The sequence below is a fragment of the Engraulis encrasicolus genome, chromosome 21 (genome assembly GCF_034702125.1).
Source record: "Engraulis encrasicolus isolate BLACKSEA-1 chromosome 21, IST_EnEncr_1.0, whole genome shotgun sequence".
NCBI lineage: Eukaryota > Metazoa > Chordata > Actinopteri > Clupeiformes > Engraulidae > Engraulis > Engraulis encrasicolus.
Window position 1 is genome coordinate 8,000,262 of NC_085877.1, and position 19,375 is coordinate 8,019,636.

Genomic DNA, 19,375 nt, shown 5'->3' on the forward strand with positions numbered 1-19,375 from the left:
ATACAGTCCAGGTTAGCACCCAAACATCCCTTACAGAGATTTCGGGTAGCTTCCTCTTGCATCCACAGTTAATCCTGTTGGACATGGTTCATCCTTCTTGGTGGTATGCAGACATTACCTGGATACCGTGAGTGCTTTGCAATATGCGACCTCGCCTCCTCCACTTCCTTCTCTCCTCGTACCAGGAAGTAAAATGTCATGATGACATCACTGACAACAGCATTATATTTCAATATCTTGCAAAAGCTCAATTGTAGAGTCTTTTTCTCATTTGCAATTGGGATGGTGAATGAACAACAGTCCCTCAAAAGTTGTTGTGGCTAGGCTGACAGCTGGGAAACTTAATCGTTTTCTCCACGGAGGAGGGGCCAGGAGGCGGGACGAGGAGACAAGCGCAAGTGGAGGAGGCAAGGTCGCATATTGCAACGCACGCCGTGGCTCTTGATACATCACAAACACTTGCTGTCTCGGTCAAAGATGCAACAGTTACACATGCACCAAGAATTTCCTCCTTTTTGAACCCTGATATGTCACCCATTATGATGTGTACATTGCAATTTTTTGACCAAAACAATGCTCCTACCCTGCTAATTGAACCTTCACACTTCACTTTACTGTTGCAATTTGCAATTAATGAAGAATGGCTAGCAGGCTGGTCCACTTGAGCTATGAAACTTCCCACACTAAAATGACAGGTGTTTCAGTTATTTTGTCCAACCCCTGTATTAGGCGAGTACATTTAAGGTTTAACCCCAAAAAATTGATACAAAAGGTTTTTTTTATGGATTCTATTACTATTTGTCCTGCTAAATGACATACTAAAAATCTAGTAAAATCTGACTTTGGGAAATGAGTTTTTTTTTTTCAACATGGCTGCCATAGGCTTATTATAAGGGTCAAGAGACACTCCAGGTGAATAGGCCAAAAAATGTAGCTTGCCGATATCACCATGAAACTTAATCTCACATATTTGTGAGAAATAAATGTATTGCAAGTTTTCTGAAATGTTATGTTTTAATATGGTAATTGGACTTTATCTAATTTATTTATTTTTCAAAACATTATTATTTAACATCTCTCTTAGATGTAAATAATTGAGTTTTATGTTTCTCAAGATCTTCCAGACATTATTTGAGTCTGGTGGTATCATTCTTAGCATGTATCAAGGGCAAGGTCAGCTGTCCTCAAATCATAGCCTCTCCACAGAGGTGTCCTAAGGGCTGGTGCTGGGACCCCTATTTGCCATGTACACCACATCACTGGGCCATGTTATCTGTTCTCACAGCTTCTCATACTACTGTTACACCGATGAAGCACAGTTACTTTGTGCCAGATGACTCCACGGTCACACACATTTCCGCTTGCCTCTCTGAACTATCCACAAGTATGAAGGAATGCGACCTACAGTTGAGCCTCGCCCAAATGCACTGCTGGTGATCCCAGCCAAAGATTTAGGTTGCCATGATATCGAACTCAATATGGATTCTGCTACTGTTGCCTCAAATAAGGCCACAAGAAATCTAGGTGTCATTGTTGATGACCATCTATCATTCTCTGACCACATAGCCTCAGTTTCCCAGTCATGTCGCTTCTCACTGTTAAATATACATAAAATCAGACTGTATCTGACCTGACTGACTCAACTTCTGATATTGTCCATCTGACCTAAACTACTGCAACTCCCTCCTGACTGGTCTTCCAGCTTGTGCAATAAGCCCTTTGCAAATGTCACTGCATGCCACTCCTCTTTTTCATGCCCTAATTGAATACAAGGCCCTGACCCTTGCCTTTAAAGCTACAACAGGCCCTACTCTGGCTTACCTGAAAGCTATGCTAAAGCCCTATGTCCTTTCAGGACATTGTCTGTCTCCAGTACCAACCGTTTCACCTTGCCCTCTACTTACACATGTAGTGGCTCCTGTCTATTCAGTTCAGCTGCTGAAAGACCCAAAATACCTAGTGACACCATGATTCATCACTGATGATGTGCCCTGACAAACAGCACATGGATATTACCATAGCAGTAGTGTCTTTATCCACCCAAACAGCACTCCAAACAAACAGATCCTGAAAACATGTTAATTCATGCCAATGTAATTATCATGTAGTAACCTTTATTTTAAAAAACTTTGATCTTGAAAATGACACCTTTCCTGAAGTTAGATTTTCCTAGATTTTTAGTACGTTAGGTAGTAAGGACTGCTGGATGTATTGAAATCAGTTGAAAAACCTTTTGTATAATTTTTTTTGGGGGGGTTGGTGTATTTTGGCCATAGATGTACTTGACTATATGTGAATCATGCCACAACAGACATAAAACAGAAACGGGATGTGCGAGGTGCAAATGAAGTCTATAACTGGATATTGTGGGGGTGTTGTGGTGTACCATACTAATTCACCATACCATGGACCATTGACCTGTTTTCTGCCACTCACTCCCTTTCCAAATCTTCTCTGTCCTATCCATATTAAAGTCACAAATGCCCATAAATTATACTTCTAAAGGGATGTTCTGGTTGTGCCATTGGTTGTGATTTCAATTATGACACAAAGTTGTTTTTTCACCTCAAAAATGATCATTACAGCAGTTCCTCACTTAGCTGTAACAGAGAACGGTGCCTCTGTGTTTGTATTGAAGCCATCCATCATTTCTAACAGCACTTTGTAAATACAGAGTAACAGTGTGTCTCCAGCTCCTCTCGTAGTCCAACCTGTGGGTTGACCAAAGCTATCTACAGTTTTAAGCCTGCAATTGCTTAATATCTGACAACTTTTGTCATGTGAAAAAGACACGCAGGAAAAAGGTAGACAGTGAATCATTGATCAAAGTCAAACACAAGTGTACTACATTTCCTCATCCGTCACATAGGCAAACACTACATTCAGCTACTTCCTCCTGTCATTGAATCAAGTTATACCCTTGTGCAGTCTGGAAATGAAAGCCTACCATGTAAATAAGCCTGGAGACTGTACCACAGTAAAGCATATACAAGTAGCAGTCCTCCATTGCTCTCCTCAGCTGTGAGCCTTGCACTATCATAACATCACACCACCCAGATGTCCACTCAGTTCGCTGAACCCTGTAAAAGGGATTCCCTTCCATGCTGAATTACCAAATGTTGAATTGTGGTATTTTCCACTGGACCCCTCATAGATTTTTTTTACATACGAGTTGCCGAGACTGGATAATATGTACTTCCCAGAGCACATGAAAGGCACATTGGTCTTTAACTTTCATGTGATTCAGTGAGCCAGTCAATTGAGAACTAGTAGCAATCATGCCAACTAAACCCATGATCACAGACACCTGCACTTGTCAACCTACAGGAGTTAAAAAGAGTAGAACTACTTGACTCGATGCAGCATTCTGGAATGCCCCCTGTCCAGATACTGTGGCAATGTGGATTACTGCATGGGCCTACTGGGCCCAGGCCCGGGGGCCCTGAAGTCCCAAGCCTCATTTCCATTTTCACATTGCATGAAATATTGCATTTTGAAATGTTGTCCCCCCAAACCCCTGACATCTCTAAAATCTGGCCAAAAACCCCGAATCAACAAGGGGGGGCTTCCTTTGCTGTCTGGGCCAGGGCCCACCGAGTCATAATCCGTCCCTGTGTGAACGTTCTGATGTGTCAACTCAAGTGACATCATACACCTGATGAGCCTGTATGGAATCTGAAGGAATAGAGTGGAGAAAATTTATGAAATCCCCTGGGGGATGTTAAGTTGTCTGACAGCATAGTGCACAATGCACAAATCCAGCTTATCACGTATACTTAGTAAATACTTAAAGAAAGAAAAAAGTCTTGATAAGACAGTGTGGTACTCCATGTTCTAGTAAGGAGGAGTATAGTGTTGAGAGCACAAAGTGTAGAAGAACAGTGCAGAAGTCATGTCATACCATGTGTGTGTGCCCTCTGTGGGGACAGGTCTTTTCGTCGAATGCATTCAGTAACTTTGATACACTCTAATGCAACTGTAACATTCTTTGTGTGGCTCTAAATGATGTTTTTTTTTGTGACACCTTTCGTTTTTTTCCAGATAATTTGCTTTATCTTTAATAACTGTCATTGACTCCTGTCTCCTCTTTTATTTTATAAAACTTATTAACACTTGCACGCTTTAAAGTTTTTTGTGTTTGTATTTTCATCATGGTCAAAACATGATGCCATTTCCTTTGGTCTCAGATTTTGAAATCTTGAAATTGACAAGCTCCAGAGTCTGATGTAAGCCAAACCTAGACAACATAGGAGTCAGGATTCAGTCACTTCCTTAGTTTTGGGGGGAGGAGATTGTGTGTTTTTTGTGCAAGCACATCGGCAGAGTGAGAGCACTTCACGCCTCTCTGCTGAGAGCATTATACATTAGACGGTTCATAAAACATGAAGATCAGTTAGGTCACCTGCATCAAAGGAAACTCAAAAGAGATTTGTATGCCGCTTTTTTTTCTTCATCATAACAAAAGACGGGCAACGCAAAGAATCACCACAGACTTTTAAGTAAGTAAAATGAGACCGTTGACACTGTTGGTTGTGTTGTGAGTTCTGAGTTATTTGGTTTATGACTACAATGCATCAAAGGGAAAATACTTGTACTACTTCTGTGATTCATCTGTGTCATCGGTGCACATACTTGGCTATTCACAACAAATGTTATGAACATGTTAATTATGATAGATATTGTGGCGTTAGGTATCACACATTTGCATAGATAGGGTTGTGCCTTTCACTTGGCAAAACACATTTGCATGTGTTACTTCTCTGCGTACTGCAAGAAATAACACTGGCAATGGTGTTTCCTGCTGAATACATTTCTGGCATTCTTAAATAGCTTATGTAATGACGTGCAGCTGCCTCAGTATCAAGGGAATGGTAGGACTGAGGTAGTGAAGCTAAAGTTATGAAAGTTGAAAGTTTTCTACCAGTTGTGAGTTGAGTTGGTGTATTATAGAGAACACCATGCTGCTGACTGCCTGCATATTTGATTATTTAGAGTCACACATGGGTGCATGGATACAGTTCCTTGTGTGCATTTGAGGAATGAAAAATTACCCTTTTTATTATTGATTACTTCCTTTGCTGAGCAATTGTTGCATAACAGTTTCTGATAATACGTCATTCATTCACTGCTTTGGTATACGAGTTAGTGTGAACACTGTAAGGGTATTATACAGTATTATCATGTTGTCTGCATTAGAATCTGATTTGCATTCATGGCTGCATGGATACTGTTACAGTTACCGTGTGAGTTCCGTGTGAGTGTTTGAGGGAATGCAAAATTAAGATTTTATTTATTACTTCCTTTGCTCAGCAATTGTTGCATGACAGTTTCTGATAATACTGTGCATGTGATTCGCTGCCCTAGGCCATATCCCTGATCATGTTACAGCTGTTTGACAACATTGCTGAACTATGCCACTATCTCTGTTGGAGAACTCACAGATGCATCGCTTCACTCTGTCTTCCTGACAAATAGAGCTCACAGATGCTTTGTTCCCACCAGGACAGCTCTGGTAAACAAGAACTTGAATGCAAGACTGCACTTTAAAAGCACTATGAACTTTCTCTCTCCCAACTAACCAAAACATGAAATGTGCATTTATCCATCCATGGGAGTATGTCCTGTATTGTTGTCTTTTGTTGAGATGGGGAGTATCTTTACCTCCACCAAGGAGGTTATATTTGCGGTCATGTTTGTTTGTTTGTTTGTTTGTCTCTCTGTCAGCAGGATAATCCAAAAAGTCATGAACGGATTTTGATGAAATTTCGTGGAGTTGTTGGAAATGACAAAACAACAAGTGATTAAATTATGGTGGTGATCCGGATCCAGGATTTTTTAATGAGATTCTTCACCATTGCGGGATAGGGCAAATTTTGACATTCCAGTTTCTAACGCCACAAAAACAAGGCAGAAAGACTTGAAAGAAATGATGGTGCAACATAGTCAAATGTTTGTAAGTTATGTTATAGGCATAGGATTTAGACGTTATGGCGTCAATGACACCATGGCCTTGGTGGAGGTTTGCACTCTCTGAGTGCTTCTAGTTCTATGTTTCTATCTATCTAATTTGAGAAAGGTGATTTTTGTCTGATTTGCAGATGGATTACAAAGTGACTGTGGCCACAGGCACCTCGGAGTACTCTGGGACAAACAACTATATTTACATCACGCTGGTGGGAGGAAGAGGAACGAGTGACAAGACCGTCCTCGACAACCCAGGGTTGGACTTCTGCCGTGGGGCTGTGAGTACACAAGAGAAAAGAAGAAAACCACATTTGAAAACCTTCTCAGTTACAGCAACTTGATGTGGTAATAGCGTTTTCTCAATGGGAGTACAGGTAGATACGCCCTCCTCATTTACAGCCCCCATTGTTATTGATGTCTCAAATGGTTTAGTTTTCTTTGAATTGATATTTGCTGTTTTTTTGTTTATGGTCATTTTAGACTTTATTGTGCCTGGACAGAGGAAGACAGAAAATGAGTAGGAATGGGACAAGGAGAAATGAAGGGAATGGGAACTGAAATGACATGGGATTGGAATCGAACCTGGGTCCCTGCATTTCTGGGACATCCCTTAGCCCACTAATCCACAATACCCCAATTTTGTGTTATTTTTAACTTGTAGTATTAGTATCAGTGGCCTTATCATCATCTGTAGGCTAAATTCCTTTGTGACAACTGTGTAGTTGTGACAAATGTGATCAATTTGTACTATAGAGTACAGTATAAATAAATAAATATGACTTTGACTGTTGACTTTGACTCTCATTCCCGTCTTTGGTTTTAGGTGGATCAGTACACAGTCAAGGCCTCGGCTTCGCTCGGCCAGATACTGCTGGTCCGCCTTGAGAAGCAGCGGTACTTTGTGGAGGACAACTGGTTCTGTCGTTATGTGACCGTGGAGGACCCAGAGGGTGGAGGGACGTTGTACTTCCCGTGTTATCGTTGGCTGGTGGGCGATGTGAAAGTGGAGCTGCGGGAGGGCACGGGTCAGTCTTGAGGTCACTTCCCCCTGACACGGCTATTCTGGCCACAGCATTCACCATAATGACTGAATTTCACCTCACCACATATCGGCTTCTGCTTTCGATCTCCTTCTCTGTCTCTCCATCTCTCTCTCCTTCTCTCTCTCTCTCTATCTCTCTCTGCAAATGTTTGTTCTCTCACTTTTTTTGCAAAATACTTAATTTAATACAGAAGGCAACATTCCACAGTTGTCTGAAGAAGATCTATGATCGAAACGTTGTCTCCTTTAATTAAGTATTTTGCAAGGAGTATGCAAATCCTTCCCCCTTTCTCCTCAAGTATGTTTTTTGTTTTGTTTTTGGCACCTGCTGAAGTTTCTATCTTGGCTGTGCGAGCCCTCCACTACACTTCCCAGGTAGCAAAAACCGTTAAGAACATTCGGCCTGATCTTGGCGGAATGTCGGCACTGTCGGCTGAGTGTCGGCTCGGCTGGAACACTGGTTACCGTGACTCAGCCAACACTTCATAGAACACTGAAAATAACTGTCACTTCATGCAGTAACCGAGCCAACATTCAGCCGACACAGAAAATAACGGTCAGTTTCATGCAGTAACTGAGCCAACACTGAGCCGACACTGTCGGCATATGATAATAGGACCATTATTGGGCCGCGGACAAAGCCAGAATCGGGCCGACTGTTTTCACTCGCGAAAAAAGGATCGGGCCAACAATGGGCCAGATAAACTTTGCTACCTGGGTTGGTTCTCTCACTTTTCATTATGGTCCATATATCAACACTTTCCTTGTCTACCACAGATTCATCCCATTTTCTATATCAACACTATCTTCACTTTCTTTGTCACCGTGTGAAATCGTTTCTTTTTCAGCCAAGAGGCGACAGGACGATTCTGAGGCCAAACTTCTGGCACATAGAAATGCAGAAGTGAAAGACCGCCAGAAGATATACAGGTCATATCATATCTCGTTTTGGCCCAACCAACTCTTGGTGCAGCGTGGCAGCACATTAATGTCTGATTGACATCTAAGATATAAGTATCTCATCTGTATGTATGTCTTTGTGATCCTAATGTCCTTATCTCTGTCTCTGGTCTCCACAGATGGCAAGCTTGGGCCACCGGCATTCCTAAATGTATAGATGCAAAATCAGAGGCTGACCTCCCACAAGACGCTCGTTTTGACAATGAGAAGCGCAGCGACTTCGAGGGGTCACTGCATTACGCGTGAGAACTTCACATGAACTGCACACAAATGCTTTCACATGGTAACTTTAGTGCATGTTATTGATATTATGCTTTCCTTTTTTCACATTTCTCTTTTGCATCTCCTCCTTAAACAGACTTCTGGAATTGTCGCTGAAGAAACTAGCTATTAAATTTGGGAAGTCCTGGAGTGATCTTGATGACTTCAAGCGCATATTTTGGAAACTGAAGAGTCCCATCTCTGGTATTGGACCAATGACAACTTTTGACATATTGAGATCACTGTATACCCTTTATTTCTTCAGTGAGAAAAGTCATCATCCTCCTCATGCTCTCTTTGTTTGTATACTTTCCCCAGAGTACACCATGGAACACTGGAGAGAGGACTGGTTCTTTGGCTACCAGTTTTTAAACGGTTCAAACCCACGAATGATAAAACAGATCCGGGAAATACCATCCAACTTCCATATCACCGGAGACATGGTGCAGGCCTTTCTGAAGCCACAGACCACACTGGAGAAAGAACTGAAGGTACTATACTGTTTGGTGCACAGTGTTGCTTAGTTAGTCCCTTGAGGATAAATAACATTTCTATCTATCTATCTATCTATCTAGCTATCTAGCTATCTAGCTATCTAGCTATCTAGCTATCTAGCTGTATCTACATATAATATGGTGTATGTATAGGCCTAATGTGTTTTCCCTCGCTACAAAAGCCAATTCAACAGCTATACTAGGTCCTTGACATTATACTATACTAGGTGTGTCCAATCTGATCCATCCCTGTAATGTGACTACACAGACCACAGACCTGCTTATTATTTTGTGGCTCAGCTGCACCTCACAATGGGCACAATAGCTTCAAACACTGTATGCCCAAATGGGTTTTGACTGTGAACTATGACCATTCCGTGAGAATCTTTTTTAGAATCTAAAAAAAGAAGGCTCTGGTCAGTGAAAGGCGATGGGGTTAAGACTAAGTTTCACATCATTCAGGATTCAATATTCAGCACACAGCTGTTTGTGTCACAGTAAGACATCAGATGAAGTGACAAATTACAGAGTAAAAGTACAAAAGTATGCAATAGTACAATAGTATTATTAGTAATAGTGCAAATCACTAATAGCAGTACTGCAAAAGTGAAAAGTAGTACAGGGGCCCTGCCATGGCCTAACGATAGAGCACTGGGTTACTAGGTTATTTGCCGATCCTCCCCCATTTCTCTCTACCACTTGCTTCCTGTCAACATCTCCAGCTGTCCTATCAAATAAAGGCAAAAAGCGCTAAAAAAAGAAAAGAAAAGTAGTACAAGATAAAATGGCACCATTATTTTGACAACAGTGGATTCATTTTTGTGCATAAGTTATAACTCCTGACTAGGAGAGCATCTCATAAAGCACACATCCAGGTAGAGTTATTGAGATATTTAAGGGCTATGTAGTGTTTGCCTGATTATCATAGACTGGCAATCGCGATTCGATCTAGAAGCAATGCCACCGAAGGTGTTGTGTCACTAGGAGGGCGCAGCCTGGCTAATGTAGTGTTATGCTTCTCAGCAAACAGGATGTTTTTGTTTTTGGATGACTTTCAACCAATGGCTTTGAACATTCAGCCTGATGGGAAAAGTCCTTAAGAGATAGTTTACATTTGGGCCAGAAGAATTTGCAGACCTTTACAGTAGATTTAAACATGTTTTGAGTCTCGCTGGGATAAGATATTGCTTACATTTGCGAGGAAGATAGTGTGAAGCTACAAACCCCAACTCCATAGAAGTTGGGACACAAGGTAAATTGTGAATAATAACAAAATGCTGCCATTTTCAAAATGTCTGATTCTTACAGTTGAGGACGATATTATTAGCCCCCCTCCTGAAATTAGACATTTCTCTTGATTTCTCAGTAAGAATTACCATTATTCACCGTTTCTGTTATTCCGGAAACAAATACACTGATGGAGATAATGTTCAATGAGTTGAATTTGGATTTTTCTATTGTTACGATGAGTTTAAACAAAAAATGGCAAAAATGACAAGGACAAAATTATTAGCCCCCTGATCATTAATAGTCAATATGGCGCCATTTATGAACCAAAACTGACAACAGGCTCTGATGAGTTGCTACCTAGGTTGGCTCGTGCCCCACTAGGGATTTTGGCCCATTTCTTCACTGCAAAGTGTTCTAGCTGGTCCAAATCGCATGGATGCTGAGCATAGACATTAACCACAGACTCTCAGTGGGATTGAGGACTGGACTATGAGCGGGTGATTCCAATATCATGGTTTTAGTGTCCTTGAAGAACCTCTGAACTAATCTAAATGTATGCTTTGGGTTACAATGTTGTTGGAAGACCAAGCAATCCCGATTCAGACCCAGACTCCCTGTGTCTGAGGCTAAATAACAGACTAAACTTGATGCCCTTCCACTATGTGTAACTGTGGAAACTGCTTAGCCTCATTAGACCAAAGAAGCATTGGACACCTGCCTAGATGATTGTTATTGACCTGGCCTCACCTGGAGGTTTTTTTCCCCCCAAGAAAGACAGTTGTTAGGGCTTGTCATCATATTGGGCTTTGGGGCCATCATCACAGAAGAACCCCTTTACTAAAGGCAGTGCATATCAGAGTGTTATTGAGCGTTGCCTGTGAACATTTGATAGTCAAAAATGAGTTTTGAACGTCTCTGCTTTCATCTGATGATATTCAATTGCACCTGCTTTAATGCATGAATTCTGCTTCTGTCAGGTGAAGAAAGGGATAGGCCTTGAATCGTTATAAGATGGTTTCCACAATTAAACATGGTGGTGGATGCATCATTCTGTGGCAGCCTCAGCCACAGGAAACCTTGTTTGGGTGTACGGCACCATAAAAACTGAAAATTATGATAGAAAGTGGAAAGTGACCTTGCAAAAATATGCTCATAGAGGGAGTTAAGATCTTCACTGGATCTTTCAATAAGATAATAACCCAAAACTTGCATCCAAAATAGTTCAAATGTTCTTCAAGGATACTAAAACCATGGTCATTGAGTGGTTCGGACCTCAATCCTTTAGATAGTATTTGAAGAGTGCTGAAAATGAATGTCCATCCTCAACATCCATGCAATTTGGACCAGCTTAACTATTTGCAATGAAAAAATTGGCCAAAATCCCTGGTAGGACATGTGCCAACATAGTTAACAACTAATCAAAGTGCCTGGTGTCATTTTTTGTTCATAAATGGCACTGTATTGACTATTAATGATAAGGGGGCTAATAATTTTGTCCTTGCCATTTTTACACTTTTTTGTTTAAACTCATTGTGAAAATGGAAAAGTCCAAATTTAACTTATTGGATACTATCTCCATGGTGTATTCGTTTCCAGAATAACATTCATTTATTAATAATGATCATTCTCAATGATCAATGAAGAGATATGTCTAATTTCAGAAGGGGGGCTAATAATATCGTCCTCAACTGTACATTAGATGGAGAATGGCACAAGAAAACATATCAGCCATCAAAACTGGCCAAAATTATTGTTTTGGGGGACATTCATGAATATGTAAAAACAACGTCTCAAAAGAGTTGGGACGGTGACAATAAAACGCAGCAAATGTCCAGGAAGACTAAAAACAAAACAAAAGATAACACTTAACAGTTAAATACAATAACCCATGAGATTATGTTATATAAAAAACAGTGTTAATTCCTATTTTGGATATGATTTCACCAGCTTAGGCTAAATGGTGGGTGTATTCCTTGTCATGTTTTGCAATGTTTTCCTTTCTGAAGTGCTTTCAGTGTGACAGGTCTTGACCGAAAGCCCGCCATTTTATCACCTGCTGGTCCTTATGATGGAGTTAAACTGTTAAAACATAGTACAGAATGCAATGTGTCCTTACTATGTGGCAGTAATTGAAGATCTCCCTTCAAAATGAGTGGCATGAGTGGCTTTTCATGCTGTTTAAAACCCATTTATATTATTCAGCACTGTATTTAACTCTAAAGATGAGTGATAACAACTTAACCAATGCACTACTGCACCCCCATGCCATAATGGTGGTTGACTTTTGAAGTGAGCACTAACACAAGTTGGATGGTGCATTTTCACTGTAGACTTCAAGTATTGGCAAAGGACGCGCTCAACTTCTTGAAAAAACGTCTTTGGGTGCGCGATGAAATGTATCAAGTTAAGGAAGAAAAATCCGCACTCACAAACTGCGTCTCATTATTTATTTATATTACCACCATGTCCAAAAAGCAAACATGTTTCGGCTATCAAGCCTTCATCAGCCTTCTTTCACTGTAGCTCAGGATATGCAAGACTCACATTTTTTCAAAAAGAATTGACTTCTGCTGACTTTTGTAACCAATGGACAGTTTCCCATGTCTTCTAGGTCTATTTCAAGTGAACTCGGGTGCATAGGAGAATGTTAAACCCCTAAATCATTTGCACACATGAAGCATTCTTAATATGGTTTCAATAGCTATAATTCTTGGAGTGCTAGAGTGAGACTACAGCCAATATATATTTCATGATGTCATGAACCTATAGGCCTACAATGATTTTAATGACAAAAATATGTCTTATATACACTCAATCATAAATCAAAGGGAATTCAAAAATATATGTAATAAATATGGTAATTATTCCCTCTGCATCTTTAATTCTCAGCCTCTCTGTGATGGCCTTACACCTGGACACTCATATTTTCCATTAGTCCAATTCATTTTGAAATGTTCTTCTTTGAAGGTTTACTGTATCTTATTTGGATGTTGATTACATTTCACTGATCCCCGTCCCAACTTATTTGAGACATGTTGCAGTTAGCAAGTTAGAAATGAGTACATATGTCCCCCAAAACAGTATTTTTTATTGGTTTTAACACTTAATATGGTGTCTTTTCACTATTCTCCATCTATTGAATGGATTGAATGTTTTGAAAATGATCGCATTTTGATTTTATTCACAATTTACCAAACGTCCCAACTTCACCGGAGTTGGGGTTTGTACTTTTGGAGATAAAGAAGTTACACGTTTCTGCTCTTAAATGAAAATTTGACACCTGCCTATTAAGAACATGCATTTTAGAATGTGATTGATCATACCTTTCAAGTTTGGAGTTGGTGGTAATACATGTAAAGATATTACTTGGGTTCACCTTATTAATTGTTGTAAGGTATACGTTGGTGTCAAACAGGTTTTTTTTTTATTTTGTCTCTCACAGGCAGGCAACATATATCTTGTGGACCACTGCATTTTGGATGAAGTTCCAACCAACGTCATTAAGAACCAAAAGCAGCACCTAGCAGCTCCCCTCTGTCTGTTGTATGAGCACCCAGAGCACCACCTCATCCCCATTGCCATCCAGGTCAGTGCACAATACAACAGTCACAATAAATATACGTAAAACATTCACTAATATCTACTTTCATCCATGAAGGTACTTTTGGTTCATAGTTTTGAAATTCCGTTGCCATCATAAACCACCATCTTCCTACAGACTTCCTACAGCCAATGGCCTAACCTGACTTTCATCAGATGAATGTGGTTCTGTCTGAGTGGCGGTTTACAGAACCACATACAGTGGTGAGAGCCAGGTCAAACATACCCATCTGCTATTGCCAAGTATCCGTGGCAACAGCCCTTTGAGGACTCTTTAGTGGCCTTAAATATTATTTACAATGGGGCCCAAATGGCATGGGACCAAGCCTCTGCCTACAATAGTGTACCCTCACTTACACACTGTTTTAGTATGGTATGCAACACATTGGTCTAAAACACATCTCCAACTGACCGGTCTGTTTTCTGTGAAAATTCTCTTTCCAGACCATGTTATGCAAACAGGTTTCGTTAGCAACTGGGCATCTCCTTTTGTCAAAGTCAAAGTACACTTTATATTGTCAAAAATCTATGAATCAAGTGTTAGCACAGTAGATTGAAATTGCGTTTGACTGGACTCCAGTATGCAGTTGAACTAAACATGGATGACCAGATGTGTTTCTCTTCTCCGTTCTTTGTTATGTCTCTCCAGCTTGAACAGAGGCCTGAGAAGCACACTCCCATCTTCTTGCCTAATGACCCTCCGCTGGCCTGGCTGCTGGCGAAGATCTGGGTCCGCCATGCAGAGTTCCAGATCTTCCAGGTGCTGTCTCACCTGCTGAGGACCCACCTGGTGGTGGAGGTGTTCTGTGTCGCCACGCTGAGACAGCTTCCTGCAGTCCATCCACTTTACAAGGTATGCTATCAACAGCAGCTTGCGCCATATGGTTCGTGTATGGATTTCTGGGTTTGCTCTCCAGGTTTAGTACAAATGTATAATGTGTAGCAGGGAGAAATTGGTTCTGAATGCGTTTGTGGCCCTACATGGAAGATAAAACACTATGCTGGTTAAGAAAACCAAGTCACTTGTCTAGTTTGAATTAGACACAAGACGGACAGATACGCTTTGAGTCTGTGGGTCACCCAATGTTGCTTAGTAGAGTGGTGTGGCAAATAATCATCAGCAGCATAGAAATGGTTTCCCCTGCATTTTTCACTATGGTGCAAACACTTATGGACCACAAATGCAGTTTCTCAGGTGGTCAATGGTACAGAAAGAAGTGTAGCTACTGATATACTGCTCACAAATATGCAGCCTTGAGGTCACTGTTACCTTGACAACCAGTGGAATGTGCGGTGTTTAGGGGCGCATGAAGAGATGATATGGGCTGATAGCCACAGCAGCTACAGCTGGGCCTCTGTGCCTCCTACTTTTAGGATAAAGTATGAATGATAAAGGCGTAGTTTGAAAGATGTCATCCATACTCCTTTTGTTCTTGGTGAGATACCATCTGACTCAATTGTGACCTGTGAATTCCAATGGGTCACATGTCTTGTTTGATGACTATTTCAAGTATTTTTTAACCTTATTGCTTTAATTTTTTACTTTATAGTCGGAAGAAAACTTTTTTGAATACAGCTTCTTTCATCCTGAGCAACCAACACAAACCTGACTGAATGGAGGGCTGACAAGTTGTGTTGTTGAAATATTTACCGTTCAGTTACTGATGGTGAAACACTGAAAATGCCATTAAAATGTGTGTCTGTTTGCAAATAGTATACTAATGCATCTAGACATACACACATCCACAAACACACAGGCACACAGCCCCACCCCGCTAAACCCATGACACTTACTCTCTGAGATCTAAGTGATAAACCACTTGTTGTATTGTATGCTCTCTTGGCAGCTGTTGACTCCCCATTTGAGATACACTCTAGAAATCAACTGCAGAGGCCGCAGCCAGCTCATCTCAGCAGACGGCATCTTTAAACGGGTGGGTCAACACATCATCAGTACTCGATCATGCACACAGACATGGAGGGAGTCACTGTGTACCTAGATTTGTCGCAATGGCTGTACCAATTTGCAGAATGATTACGTATGTTGTAAACTAAAATAGGGTATCATCCAAGATCTTTCTGGTATCAGTTTAGGTACACAAAAAGGGATTTTGAACCTGAATATCCAATATTGTAACCCATAGAACGTTATTCTTCTGCAATATTCCACTGCAAATAGTGTGACAAGGACACAATAGTACTTCCATGTCTCTGCGTCTCATGCCTCATTTGTTTTTAAATAATGCATTTTTTACTTAGCTAATCGTGATGCTCCATGTGCAGGTTGTGTCTACGGGTGGGGAAGGGTTGTTGGTTCTAGCCCAGCGAGAGTACAAGGTTCTCACCTACCGCTCACTGCAGCCTCTCTACGACTTTACGGATCGCGGCGTGACCAAGCTGAAAGATTACCACTACAGAGACCACAGCCTGATGCTCTGGGATTGCATACACAAGTATTTACAGTTTTCTAGTTTTGAACATTCTAAACTAAATAGTGTATAGCCACAATTCAAAAGTGCAATATATATATATATATATTAGATGTATTAGCCTATTTATGTGAAACAAAATGCATCCTACAGTATGCTAGTGATTATGTCCTCGTTTTTAAATCACTACAGATAAAAGAGTCGAATAACACAAGACAAATTCCCTTTTGGGCAATAAAGGTTTTCATTTAATTTCAGGAGTTTTTCTCCTTTCCCCCTTTCCATTAACTGTTGAATCCATGGCTTTTCTCTGTCATGTAATCATGTCTTCTTTCTTTCTTTCTCCTGTCTGAAGATATGTCACAGGGATGGTTTCTTTGTACTATGTAACTGACAGTGATGTGATGGAGGATCCTGAACTGCAGGCTTGGATAAAGGATGTTGCTGAGGAGGGCTTTGTGGATTTGCCCCATTTTGGCAAGTTGACATTGTGATTTGTCTACCCCTGTGTTTATGTTGCCTGAGTGACACCAAGATCTATAAGGAAGTACCTTTAACCTTAGATAAAACTCTTATTTCATGCTTGTTTTTGGAGCAAGGAAGGGGAACTCGCACACCGTAATGCCGAATGCTATAGTAAACTTTTATTGCATTATCAGACCAGGCCAGGCACTGATGATGGTCTGACTGTGACCGAAACGTCTGCACTGTACTTGGGTAGCACTTTTTTGTTTTTCCTCAATGCAAGTTTACTATTGCATTCAGCATTACGGTCTGTGAGTTCCCTTTCCTTGCTTCAAGTTAATCCACTGGAACCTATGCACCCACCAGGCACCAAGTCCAAAGGCACGGTACCTCCACTGTAAGAACGTTTACATGTTTGGCAAACTATCATGAGGAACATCCATTATAAGAAGAGGTTTTTAACAAGAGTAGTCCAGGAACCTTTAAAAAAGATTAGAGCAGGAATGTTTAATGTCTGATCCATCTTTGTTCTTTGAACATTTTCTTTGGTACACACATGGTTTTTAGTACCTTACTTTGCATTTGGAGCGCAACAATACTCATTTGCATCTTGAGTTGCGGCAACTGAACCTCTGATGCTGTAGAAATATACCACAATGTCCACATATGGGACAGCATGTACCAAGAAGCTATTTCCTGATGATGTTGTACTTACTGCTTTCTTTTCAGGTTTGCCAGGGGAGCTGAAGAGCAAACAGGAGCTTATCACTTTACTCTCAGTTGTGGTTTTCACCAGCACAGCACAACATGCAGCCACCAACAATGGTCAGGTACACGTACTTACCAGAGAAATCATGCAAGAGTTACAGTTTCTATATGAATCTTTGATATATGAATCAAAGGGCACTATATACAGTATGTAATCTGTGGTTAGTTCCAGTCTTAGTCATCATGTAAATATTAACGAGATCTCCAATGCATGACAGTGTTTAATTTAAGACTCTTTACTGCACAGTACTATTTACTGTAGTAGTTGTTACTTGGAGCCCACCATTAGTTTTGCATCTCTGACTTTCATACTACCACTAAATGTACATGCTTATGCTATTCTGCTTGACTTTTTTTTCTCTCTGTGTTTGTACCGATAGTTTGATTGGTGTGCCTGGGTGCCAAACACTCCATGTACCATGCGGATGCCCCCACCAGAGGACAAGGATGCCATTACCATGGAGCTCATCATGGACAGCCTCCCAGATATCAGCCAATCGTGTGTGGAGTTGGCCATCACGTGGCACCTTGGCCGTAGGCAGCCTGATGCGGTGAGTGCAGGGATGAATTATGACTCCACTCTCCATGGGTGTTGCTAGTTTGCAAAAAGTTTCAGGGTTTGAGACCAGATATTTGACACCCAATGTTGTTTTGGGGGTTCGGGGGTTTGCCCGCCAAAGAAAAATGTGAAAATCCAGTTGTGATAAGTGTGATTTTATCGCAATGTGAGAATGGAGATAGAGGCAGTGTGGAATTGTAGAGGCTTGGGCTTCAGGGCCCCCTTGACTCTTGTTGCTATTATTGTGAGTGTGAATGGACGTGTGCCTCCAAAAAAGAAGTGTGGGGCACCCAAGTACTTGATTTGTGACAACTTTTAAGATTCCCTGTGTAATATTTTTAGTAGTTTATTTCCAGAATTCATGCTGCCTATTCACACGTTACCTTGTTTATAAATATCTACCACTACCATCAAATTGTAAGTATTCATAATGACTGGAGAAACAGCACAGGAAAAGGTGGGTCTTCATGTCCGCCATGTTGAATTTCCAGAAATAGTCATTTTTAACTGCAAAACATACTGTACTTTTGGCCATACAAGTTAATATTGGTTCAAATTTGGCAATGGGCAGCATATTTGCAATACCTACTATGGTCACCATCCTACACAGTGCACATCTTAACAGCCGTTCTGTAAGCCTCTCTCATCCCTGCGTTTGTATTGGCAGATTCCAATTGGGCAGTACGTGGAAGAATACTTCACAGAGCCCAAAGCCAAGGAGCTAATCACAGCATTCCAGAAAGATCTGAAGAGTGTGGATGAGAAGATCCGTGAGCAAAATGAGGGTGCAGAGCTGCCGTATCTATACCTCTGCCCCAGCGAAGTAGAGAATAGCATCACTATATAGGAGAAGAGTGGAATGGAAATACTGTATATAGCACAGGAGGCAACAGCCAATAATCTGTTCCTCTGGTAACATCATGGGAAAATATTTCCAACATCTTCTGCTAACTAAACTGATCCTCACTATTTACTATGACTGTAAATCATGTTTAATTGTGTAGATGCAAAATAGCCTGTAGTGCACTTCTTTTCTCAGATATGCAATGAAATTTGAATGTATGTACATACAACCCCTATTATTTTGCATAAGTTACTCTGGGGGAAATATTTCATTATCAAAAGCAGTTACACACACACACACACACACACACACACACACACACACACACACACACACACACACACACACACACACACACACACACACACACACACACACACACACACACACACACACACACAATGGGATGGTATCGTTTCAAATACATAATTTCATGATTTAGTTATCAGTGTCAATATATGTAAATATTACAGATGATCTGGCAAATGCTAGGCCAGCAGTTCCCAAACTGGAGGTCAAGACCCCTAAGGGGGGCGCGGAGGTGCTGCAGGGGGGTTGTGGACAGAAGGGACGTCTTGCATAAAATCTTGAATATATGCTTTTATAACCTTTCCATACATTGTTAGTAACAATATTTTCTTCAGTGGGTAATAAATGTATACTTTTCATGTGATTTATATTAAAGTTGAGCAAAAATACCTTAAATACCTCAAAAATACCTTAAATACCTTAATACCTTAAAAAAAGTCTTTACATGAC

The 19,375-nt window shown here is 40.8% G+C and overlaps 1 protein-coding gene across 1 annotated transcript; it reads left to right on the top strand.

Moving 5' to 3' along the window:
- Positions 1–4,324: 4,324 nt before the first annotated feature.
- On the top strand, positions 4,325–18,939 carry alox12 (arachidonate 12-lipoxygenase). The gene is made up of 15 exons (XM_063187468.1): positions 4,325–4,499; positions 6,099–6,242; positions 6,788–6,989; positions 7,855–7,936; positions 8,086–8,208; positions 8,325–8,431; positions 8,546–8,718; positions 13,394–13,537; positions 14,201–14,404; positions 15,399–15,485; positions 15,835–16,004; positions 16,336–16,457; positions 17,175–17,275; positions 17,594–17,764; positions 18,440–18,939. The coding sequence occupies exons 2-15, from the start codon at positions 6,099–6,101 to the stop codon at positions 18,617–18,619; spliced, it is 2,010 nt and encodes a 669-aa protein (XP_063043538.1). The 5' UTR covers positions 4,325–4,499; the 3' UTR covers positions 18,620–18,939.
- Positions 18,940–19,375: the final 436 nt, after the last annotated feature.

Excerpts from the sequence above, each read along its gene's own strand:
- alox12 (XM_063187468.1), top strand. The coding sequence starts at position 6,099 with ATGGATTACAAAGTGACTGTGGCCACAGGCACCTCGGAGTACTCTGGG. Across the intron at positions 6,990-7,854 it reads GGAGCTGCGGGAGGGCACGG|CCAAGAGGCGACAGGACGAT; the intron begins GTCAGTCTTGAG and ends TTTCTTTTTCAG. Across the intron at positions 8,719-13,393 it reads CACTGGAGAAAGAACTGAAG|GCAGGCAACATATATCTTGT; the intron begins GTACTATACTGT and ends TGTCTCTCACAG.